Source organism: Zophobas morio, unplaced genomic scaffold (assembly GCF_036711695.1).
Source record: "Zophobas morio isolate AGI-343-1 ecotype UQ-CSIRO unplaced genomic scaffold, CSIRO_AGI_Zmor_V1 ptg000058l, whole genome shotgun sequence".
In the NCBI taxonomy this organism is placed as follows: domain Eukaryota; kingdom Metazoa; phylum Arthropoda; class Insecta; order Coleoptera; family Tenebrionidae; genus Zophobas; species Zophobas morio.
Window position 1 is genome coordinate 3,310,624 of NW_026972163.1, and position 11,609 is coordinate 3,322,232.

General features: G+C 32.5%; 1 protein-coding gene across 1 annotated transcript; it reads right to left on the reverse strand.

The window, feature by feature from the left end:
- Positions 1–7,223: 7,223 nt before the first annotated feature.
- On the reverse strand, positions 7,224–9,195 carry LOC135143200 (zinc finger BED domain-containing protein 5-like). The gene is made up of 3 exons (XM_064075079.1): positions 9,105–9,195; positions 8,187–9,058; positions 7,224–7,331 (listed from the first exon to the last, which is right to left on the reverse strand). The coding sequence occupies exons 1-3, from the start codon at positions 9,193–9,195 to the stop codon at positions 7,224–7,226; spliced, it is 1,071 nt and encodes a 356-aa protein (XP_063931149.1).
- Between the last annotated feature and the right edge of the window lie 2,414 nt (positions 9,196–11,609).

Genomic DNA, 11,609 nt, shown 5'->3' on the forward strand with positions numbered 1-11,609 from the left:
AACTGGCGGGCAGCAGTTCATTCGATTAAATAAATTTAATAAAATGAATCATTTTCTATTTTTTTCTTTTATTAATCGCAATATTTTTAAATGGGAAAATTTATTAGTACGTACAGCCCTTCTATATCAATCCATTCATATTTTTATCACAGATGCATTGCTTGGTATCTAAACGTGCTTATAGTCGAATTCTTTCAAAGTATAAACATAAACACCTGAAGTTAGCATGTTATTACAAGCTCTTATTTTGAAAGAAGGTTGTAACTATATATTTTTAAAACATTAATTCCAACCATAATTTAAATATTCTGGAATATATTTATATGGAAAAATAAATTGTTCAACAACTTGAAGTCGGTTAACAATTGTAAATTAAAACAGTTTTTAAGCGTAATTTATTAAATTTTTAAAAAACAAGCCATGCCTCTTTAAATGTAGGTTTTTAATCAATTACGTCACAATTTTTTATTTTTATCAAATTTATTTTAAACCTTTTTATGTTGCACACAGCGATAAAATTCAACTCATTCTCACCCCGAAGAGATCCACCGTTTGGTCAGAAATGTACATCTGATACATAATATACGTTACTTTGAAAAAATCTTTTGAGGTGTTTTTAAAAAATAAAATTATACAGTTTATGCAACGGTTCCTCAAATTCGTTATTGCTGTATCTATTCTTTTTTGACCTTCTAAAAAAAAATAATTAAATTGTACAACTCACACCAAAATTCCTCGAAAAACACTTTATATAAGTTTAGTTCCCCAAAATGCCTATCTGGTATTGCTGTATCGATCCTTTTGGGAAACATTTTGCAAAAATAAAAAATAAAGTAAACCTGTTCAAAACGCTAGTATTGTGGTTACTTCGTTACCTACATCCATTTGTATTTCACTTTAGTTAGTAATTTTAAATTGCTTTTGTTAGAAATGAATGGTTAAATTGTTAGTCCAATACAATTTCTGAAAATAAACAATCTCGCTAGAGATTGCAAAAAAAAAACATCAACAGTTGAATTGTACACAAACTAACGAGATGGTGCGGTGTCTCGAAAAACACTTTCCATGTATGTAGTGGCCCAAAAAAACTTGTGTCCCCGATCGCCTGATCGATTCTTTTGCAGAACATTTTGTTTTATTAGTATTAGGTGACATTGTTGGTTCTTATTAAGAAAATTCTCTCTAGGATGTCAGATATTTTTAACTTAATGTTGCTGGACATAGAAGGTTAAACCATTAATTCACTATAATCTTTATAAAAAAAAACGTTTTCGGAGTTTTTTAATAAAACAAACTATACAACTGATGCAACGGTTCCTCGAAAAACACCTTACATGAATTTAGTTCCCCAAAATGCCTATCTGGTATTGCTGCATCGATCCTTTTAGGGAACATTTTGCAAAAATAAAAAATAAAGTAAACCACTTCAAAACGTTAGTATTGTGGTTACTTCGTTATCTACATCCATCTGTACTTCACTTTGGTAAGTAATTTTAAATTGCTTTTGTTAGATATGAATCGAAAAAAAACAACAACAATTGAATTGTACCCAAACTAACGAGATGGTGCGGTGTCTCGAAAAACACTTTCCATATATGAAGTGGCCCAAAAAAACTTGTGTCCCCGATTGCCGGTTCGATTTTTTTGCAGAACATTTTGTGTTATTAGTTTTAGGTGATATTGTTTCGTTCTTGTTAAGAAAATTCTCTCTAGGAAGTCAGATATTTTTAACTTTATGTTGCTGAAAATATAAGGTTAAACAAACCATTAGTTCACTACAATCTTTATAATTAAGAAAACTTTTCAGAGTTTTTTTTTAATAAAACAATTAAACTGTACAACTGACGCAAAGATTCCTCGAAAAACACCTTACATCAATTTAGTTCCCCAAAATGCCTATCTGGTATTGCTGTATCGATCCTTTTGAGAAACATTTTGCATTAAAAATACAAAATAAAACAAACTAGTTCATAAAGCGAGTACTGTGGTTGCTTCGAGATCTACATCCATTTGCACTTCACTTTGGTAAGTTATTTTAAATTGCTTTTGCTAGATATAAATCGAAAAAGAAACAACAACAATTGAATTTTACCCAAACTAACGAGATAGTGCGGTGTCTCGAAAAACACTTTCCATGTATGTAATGGCCCAAAAAAACTTGTGTCCCCGATCGCCGGATCGATTCTTTTGCAGAACATTTTGTTTTATTAGTATTAGGTGATATTATTTCTTTCTTATTAAGAAACTTCTCTCTTGGATGTCAAATATTTTTAACTTGATATTGCTGGACATAAAAGGTTAAACCGTTAGTTCACTATAATTTTTATAATTAAAAACCCTTTTCGGAGTTTTTTAATAAAACAAACTATACAAATGATGCAACGGTTCCTCGAAAAGCACCTTACATGAATTTAGTTCCCCAAAATGCCCATCTGGTATTACTGCATCGATCCTTTTGGGAAACATTTTGCATTAAAAATACAAAATAAAATAAACCAGTTCAAAACGCTAGTATTGTGGTTATTTCGTTATCTACATCCATTTGTACTTCAATTTGGTAAGGAAAGTTTAAATTGCTTTTGTTAGAAATTAATGGTTAAATTATTAGTTCAATACAATTTCTGGAAATGAATAATCTCGTTAGAGATTGCAAAAAAAATAACAACAGTTGAATTGCACACAAACTAACGAGATGGTGCGGTGTCTCGAAAAACACTTTCCATGTATGCAGTGGCCCAAAAAAACTTGTGTCCCCAATGCCGGTTCAATTCTTTTGCAGAACATTTTGTGTTATTAGTTTTAGGTGATATTGTTTCGTTCGTGTTAATAATATTCTCTCTAGGACGTCAGATATTTTTAACTTGATGTTGCTGAATATATAAGGTTAAACAAACCATTAGTTCACAATAATCTTTATAATTAAGAAAACTTTTCAGAGTTTTTTAATAAAACAATTAAACTGTATAACTGACGCAAAGATTCCTCGAAAAACACTTTACATTAATTTAGTTCCCCAAAATGCAAGATTCGTTTTTATGGACCGATCCTTTTGGAAACCTTTTGTCTCAAATGATAAAACAATAAAACAAATAATGAAGATATTGGAAGAAGCGCAGAAAATTTTTGCTAGATTGCTTGATTTCCTAGAATTATTGGTGCAATAGACTGCCCTTTGCTTAAAATTCAATCGCCTGGAGAGGATGATGCAGAAATATACAGAACCCGAAAACAATTTTTTGGAATTAATATTCAAACTGTTGCCGATAGTGAGCTCTACATAAGAGACATTGTTGCTAGATGGCCTGGGTCTACTCACGACCAGACTATCTTCAGTAATAGTGCACTGAAAGAAAGATTTGAAGCTGATCATTTTGGAAAGTTTATTCTTGTAGGAGATAGTGGCTACCAGTTAAAGCCTTATTTAATGACCAAACTGTAGCATGTAAGAATCAATGCAGAAAACTTGTACTTACTCGTATAATGAGTCGATCATTAGAATAAGAAATGTTGTGAAAAGACAATATGGAGTATGGAAACGCCGTTTCCCGATTTTAAAAATTGATTTGCTCTTCAAGTTCAAACAATTCACAGCTACTGCTGTTATACACAATATGGCACTTAAAGAAAACGAGATGATACCTGAAGATTGGGTAGAGAGGGAAAAAGAAGAAAATCATGAACCGATACAAGAATTTCCAGATTACCATCCAAGCCACACTATTAGGCCAAATATAATCAATGAATATTTTGCTAGATTATAAAAATGTATTAAGAAATGGAAAGACACAATATTAATATTGCAGCAAATCATATTCCATTCCTCTTTCTTTAAAACTGGCAGGTGCTTGATGAACAACCACAAGTACATATTTGTTCTGTCAGTTTAACAAAAGTGCCATTAGAGTCACATGGGTTTTCTAACCCAACGATCGTTTTGGCATTGACAATTCTGGGGACAGTATTTATTTATTAGTACCGGATCAGACATTGGTTCTTGGGATGGCCCATCTCCTGTGCCTACAAGGTATTTGTTATTAGAGGCTGCTACCTTCCAGGCTTTTCTTATCAAATTGTCATATTTGATTTTAATTTGTTCCAGACGTCTAGAGCTAGAATTTTTTTCGTTAAATCGCATTAAAATTAGTTTCCAAGCTTCGTTTTACAAGTTTTATGTGTTAACGTTAATCCATAATAGGCTATAATTATTATTAATATTTATATCTTTTCGGAGATATTCAGTTTGTCGGTCATTTTGCACTCGACTACGTCTTTGAATTTTTCAATTTCACTCAATAGCAGTAGTTCCTCATCGTTACTGTAGTTACAGCTACGATTACGTTTGATTTTCTACTGTAATGTTTTCACAAAGGTTACAATTATACCAACATGAGGCTTTTAGTTTTAATGAAACATTAGTAAATTGACGACCAAAATGTTGTTATGAAATTCAACATATTTAATGGACCGTTAAAGTGACAATTATTTTAATTAGTTAATTCTCCATTAAATTTTCATTATGAAATCGGACCTAAGAGTATAAGGAAACTTTATCTGCTGAAGATGGGAAATTAAATGCCGAACGTAGTGAGGCATACAACCATCTGAAACACATAAAGCTTCACTTATGCTCTGTTATTTTTTCTTCAAATGTATAATAAAACCTAATGATTTAGAAATAAATTCTAATTCGTGTTCAAAAATGGTGGCGACCAAATACATTTTTGAATGTTGCCATGACCACTTAATACACGAAAAAAAAAACGAGGTTGTCTGTAAAGTCGGTTTACTGACGATAGATGAACGTGACAACGTCTTAAGAAAATACTGATGGAATGGTTTTGGGCTTTTGATTTTGAAGCAGCGATTATTGGCTGCGCGAATGGCGTTGCTAAAGTAAATGCTACAGCATCTTGAACCTCCATGGGTTCACTCATTGAAGGTAAAGGCTTATTCGTAACATCCTCTGGTTTGTCAGGCTTTTTTTCCATGGTGCATTTGTAAGCAGTTCTGCAAAATAAATCGTCGTTCGAAACAATTTAAATAAAATTCTTAAAATATTATCGTTGTCACGTCAAAATTGACACTACATTCACTTTTCACTGCACTTGATACTCGACCAAAACATGTAAATGTACTATAATATAGCAGCTGTCCACGCAGACGCATCGCTCACTCAAGTAGGAGAGAGACGGATGCCGAACGCTGCCGAACGCGAAGGCCGATTGTGCCTCTTTGTCGCTCGTTCCGCGTTCTCGCTTGCACTTCAAGCCTTACATGGAACGTGACAATAACGGTATGAGTCATGCTTTTTCGAGCGTGCAGCCGGCTCCATCGATTTATAAGACGTTATCACGTCAAAAATTGTCACGAGATCCGAACGACAAAGTCAAATGTCATATACGAAGCATCTTTCAAGAAATTTACAACTTGGTGTGCTAAAAAGAATGCTGTCATTTATATTCAAAGTATCCTTCTGGCGTATTTTTCTGAGATGGCCAAAAACATGAAAACTTCCAGTTTATGGTCGCATCACTCGATGGTTAAATCATTATTGAACTGGAGATACGAAGTGGACATCTCAAAATACAATACTTCAAGTTGTGTGTCTTCTAGAAGAAACAAAATGAAGGTTATTCTCCGAAGAAAGCACGAGTTTTAACAAAGAAGCAATTCGATGAGTTCATCTCCAATGCTCCAGACTTGGGAGCAAAGATAAAAACTTGATTTGATATTAAAACAAAATACATACTTATTTAAAATAGCGATTTATTAGTCTTATTAATATTAGGAATTGCGGGAGCATGTAGAAGCGATGAACTTTTTAAGATAAAATTGTGGATGCTATTGTAGATTTTAGTTCTACGTTACTGGTCAAAATTCTTGATAGCAAAACAAATAAACGTCGCACTTACACTGTGGTTGGAAAAGTTCAAACAGTAACCAAAGGATATATTCAGGATTCATTAGCAAACAAAACGAATTGACAGCAATAAATGATGAAGACAACAGCAGCAAATTTGTTAATTGCCCTAGTATTTCTAACAAAATCGTGAACTTTGATTAGAATAATGCAATTGATAACCGTGATTTCGGTTCGAATAATGCCTTGAATAATGCAGGTAATAATAGTCGCATGGAAAAAATTTCATGAAATTGTATATTGGTAATTACATATTATTACAATCAATAATAAATAAATAATAAGAGTTAAATTTTGTAACTTTACTTACTTTTGCCTTTTTTCAAACTTCTTTTTTTAGTAACTGACAAGGTTATAATAATCCAGTAACTTAGACTTATATGCTTAGGGCCGTTTGCACCACTTGTAATTAACTTTAACTAAAACTTTAACTTCCTAGAAACGATTGTTGATACAATGGTATCTAACAAAATTAACTACATATTAATTAAAGTTAATCTGAACTCTAATCAATAATCATATAATCATAAAACAGCAGGCAACAGTTCCTCGAAAAATGCATATGAAAGCTACTTTAACCTCACTTTTGATAGAAGATATTTTCCGTAAGAGGCCAATACTACTTTGCTACTTTAAAAAGCTTGTAACTATACTCGTAATAACTTATTAAAATCGATAGTTTAAAAAAAAAAAATTGGCTTGCCATTTTGCCTTTATGACCATAACTGGTTGTAAAGTAGTCATAAATAGGGCTTTTTCTTTTTTCCATCGTCTACAGATATAGAATCCCCCAAAGAAAAAATAAATTATTGCCAATTCTTCTACTTTTATCTTTTTACTGCACCTTTGACGAGTAAAGTGTATTCAGGACTTAGGTTATGTCTGCAGATGTGTGCGAGAAATTTGAAGTAAGTTTCATCAAATTTATGGAAGGCGTGAAATATTTCACGTTTACAATACTACCTCTAAAATAGGTACCTACGGATCTTATTGTTGTATATATCCATAATATTTGGCAAATATTTTTAATTAAATAATAAAAAATTGGTCTAAAATCATTTAGACCGCTTCCTTGAAAAAGTATCAAATTTAATTTTCGAATGTTATTTTTTTATGATACGCCCTATAATTTACAATAAAGTTATATATGTACAGACTTCATGAAACGTCGAGAAAACCGGAAAGTTGCCATTCGCCCGATGGACCCTGTTACAGCTATGGGTTACGCCACTGTTTTCAACTGCGTGTTTTCGTCGCCTTTATTACAATTTTTTGCTGGCCCTTGAGTATGCGACGTCTTCCGCTATAACTTGTTTTGAATGGAAGGGATGAGCGATACCCAAGTCTGGTGCAATGGTGCAATATATCCGTTTATTCCAGCGGTTTTCAAACGTTCTTGAGTAGTGGAACCCTTTGGATTGTGTTATTATTTTTGGGAACCCATAGGTTAATATAGAAAAAAAGTGTTTTTTTAATGTCCGCAACTCTTTTTACATTTAGTTACAGTTGATATTGTAATGAACACACATATTTTATTAATTTTATATTGATTAATAATTATTAATACATTTTTTACGTAAGTTTTTGGAAAAAAATCAGTGATATTTGTGTAAATTGAAAAACATTGAGATTTAACAAAGATTTCTTTATTTTACTATAAATCACCTCCAATTCAATGGCTTGGGTGTGCTTGTGTATTTTCACATAAGACTCTGAAATCGGGTTCTATTGTTGTTAACTGTAAACGCACTTCGTTTTCTGCATTTAATCGATTTCTGTACTTAGTTTTCATTGCAACATACGTCGAAAACGATTTTTCGCACAAATATGTAGTGGAAAATGGCATTAAAATTGTTGTAGCCCTTTTGGAAATTTCTGGATATTCTGTTGCAATGTTAAGCCAAAAATTAAGTAGATCTTCTCCACGTTTTGACAGCAAAGTAGAATCGGTAGCAATATCTATTAACTGTTCTTTTTCTTTAATTGCTAAATCATCAGATTTGTTATAATTTTTAAATGGGTCTTTAATCTAGTCATGATGAGCATTTTTTTCGCCTGGAAAATATTCTTTTAAAGTGGCTTTTAACTGGGCAAGATGTTCCAAAATACATAGTTTCACATTGTAGTCTAATTCTAGTTCATTTTCAATTAGAAAATTATTGAGTTGTACAAAACATTCTACATTATTCTTTCTTATAATTGATTCCCACATATCTAATTTTAATAGTAATGCATTAATTTTGTCCGAAACCTTGATAATATATACCGTGAGTCCTTGAAGGGATATATTAATTTTATTCAGTATTGCAAAAATGTCTGCCAGGTAGGCTACCAATTGTAACCAGTTTTGATCACGTAATTTTTGGGCATACTCAGATTTTCGTTCATTCAAATAAATCCTTACTTCATCTTTTAATTCAAAAAATCGGCTCAAGATTTTCCCTCCCGATAACCAACGCACCTCTGCATGTAGAAGCAAGGTTTTATGATTACTAGATAATTCCTCACATAACAACGTAAGTAATCTTGAGTTTAATCCCTTAGATTTAATGAAATTAATAATTTTCACAACTTCATCCAAAACATCTTTTAATAGTTTTGGTATTCGTTTTGCCACGAGTGCATTACGATGAAGGCAGCAATGAGAATGTTGCATGTGTGGAGCTATTGCTTTTATTCGTGAGACTACCCCTTTGTTTGAGCCCAATAATGCTTTTGCTCCATCTGTACAAATATGTGAACATAGATCCCAAGTTAATCCATGGTCTTCCATATATTTATTTAATAGTTCGAAAATTTTTTCACCAATAGCTCTCTCTATTAGAGGTTTGCAAAAAAGCATATCTTCTTCAATGGTAGAATTCCAAACATAACGGACCAAAACTATCAAAATCGCCAATCCAGCCACATCTGTTGTTTCATCCAATTGCATCGTAAATTGATGAGGAGAAGATTTTAAACGAGAAATTAATTCATCTTCACAAAAAGATGACATTTTCTTAATCCGTCTTGGGATTGTAGTATCAGAAAGAGGTATGGTGTCAATTTCCTTAACATATTTTGCACCAAGCTTACATGTTATTATGTCTTTAACACAGGGTTTAATTAATTTTTCAGCAATCATATTTTCGTTTCTTCCTTGGGATGGATGAATCCTGAGATGCCGGAACAGATGTAGAAGTACTGGCTTCATTTGATGTCGAGGGATCAATGGGCCTTATCGTTGGATCACTTTCTGATCGCTTGAAAGTTACAATTTTCAGCCATTTATCCATTCTAAGAAAAATTAAAGTACAACGTTATTGTAAAATGTATAAAGAATTATGAAAATCCAATTATTTTTCAAACGACAGTACTTTGTATAATGATAATTAATAATAATCAAATCAATACTCCAGACAATATTTAAAATCCGTACTCACAAGTAATTCACACACGGCAAATACATACGAACTGCAGAAGTGCAGAACTAACCGATAATTGCTGCACATGTGCAAATCTGGCGAATAATTCTCAGAAATCTCATTTGTTTTGTCTTCTTAGAAACTGCATTTCTGCGAAATTCCGCGGAAGGTTTTATAAACGGAAGTAGTAGTGTTTTTTCTTATACATTAAAAACTATTTCGTTGTAGAAACATTAATTTATTTTTACATTTTACTGAAAAAATATTTTTCATTTTTTTTATTTCCCTTTACATTTTTCTTGGAATTTTGGAATTTAAATTTTTTAGTAGCTGGAACCTTAGGCAGAACCCCAGAAACAGGGGCGCGGAACCCCAGGGTTCCGCGGAACACAGTTTGAAGACCGCTGGTGTAGATAATTTATTTCGATGTTAGTAAAATCCAGATTCAGTGTTTTGTAATTTGGTCACTAGTAAATTTTAGTTTAGTTTCATTTTTTTTGTTTGTGAATTTCCCTACTCTAGCGGAAAAATAGAACGTAACAGTATATTAACAAAATACAAGTTAAATAATTAATTACATCTGATGTCCAAACGTAACTAAATATTAAATTTTATGTACAAAATTAGTCCGTTCTTTGTTATTACTCGTTACTCGCCAATTTCTTTGCTTCGTCCAAGGTGCTTCCTTTATTTACGTTCAAAATTTATTTTGTTGACCCAAATTGTGATTGCTTTCTTTTGTCTCTGTTGATTTGCGATCTAGCCAGCCATTATGTGTTTAACTTGTCCGTCCTTATTCATCTTTTGAAGATGATTCCACCATGGTAGTTGCCCATGTTCTAAATGTGCCTACATGCAGCTTATTTCCAAGTTTGTCATTCCGTTCATTAACTGACTCCAATATGTTTTGGTAATTTAATCTCCATAGATTGTAACTTATCATCCTTGGCGACAATATCGATGTTTGGCAGCATAGGTTTAGATTGGTAGGTATACTTATTGCTTTTGTGGGACGCCGTCATTTTTAACTTAGCTATTTACAATGCTCCTTTCCGGCTGGAAAATCGCTTTTGATATTATTAGACTTCCAAACGTGACATTAAATTTAGAGCTGCCACTTTGACGTATCTTATAATGTGCACTGGTCATAGAATGCACTGGCACTCCCGACGAGGCTGAATCCATGACTACAGAATACAGATGAGGATGAGACTGCTTGGTGATTATGAATTATAGTAAATATTAACAATTACGATCAAGTCTTTACGTTTTTACCTATGAAATGCCTGTGAATTAAAAAAAAGACTTGCGGCGTCACGAAATTTTGACATTACAATTTAAATTTCAAAAGGTTTCTAAACATTTTTTTTATCAGACATAATAAACGTTACGTATTTCAACATAAATCTTTGGAGTAAATTATTATATTAAAATATTGGCCCACAAAATTTTGTATTTTACACGTCTTGAAAATGTTTTGGAAATGCTCGTAAATTTCTCGCATTTTCAAAATTGCATTTCCCAGACTTGTTAAACAAATAGCTATTGTATACGTTAATATTTATTTTTTGATCACTTGTACGGTATGTTTCAACGGCAGTAAGTCTTGTCTACTGGTTACTATACAGGGTCATCAAAATTGATTGAGAGAGTTGGTACCCCCTGTTTTTGTCGTGAAGTTTGTCAACCTTATGACAGATTTGTTTAAGGCGGTATCACTCGGCCTGGTTTAGGACAGTTTTTATCCCATTTGAAATGTCCTGTAAAAACGAGAGAAATTGACTTAGGACGATAATTTTTTTTCTTAACAATCCTTATTAGACATATTTTGTCCCTCTTATATTAAAATTTGATTTTCAGTTCTGTTTTCTGTGTAAAAAAAAAAGTAAAAACACGCAAAAATGACGACATTTACATTGCTGTTACAACGTACACTTTGTAGTGCGAAAAAAATTAAAAAAAGAGGTATCTACAACGAACCTTTCTTAACAGATTGCATCAATAGGTTTTTTAATAAGTGTTACACAATTCATATACAACGTCATTTAAGTAAGCGCTGCAGATGAAAAAATTGCTTCAAGTTTTCAGCTGTACCTACTGCGATCTCTGTCGCACAGTGGGTCGGACCTTTCGTCGGAAGTTGACCGTGAAATTGGGAAGGCGGAGATTATGCAGGGTAAAATACCTACCCTGACAAAAGAGGCTTCAAATTTTACTCGGTTTGCACTCCAGGTTTCGATTCTTTCGTCATTTTGTCAAAATAGAAAATATTGGTGGAATAAAAA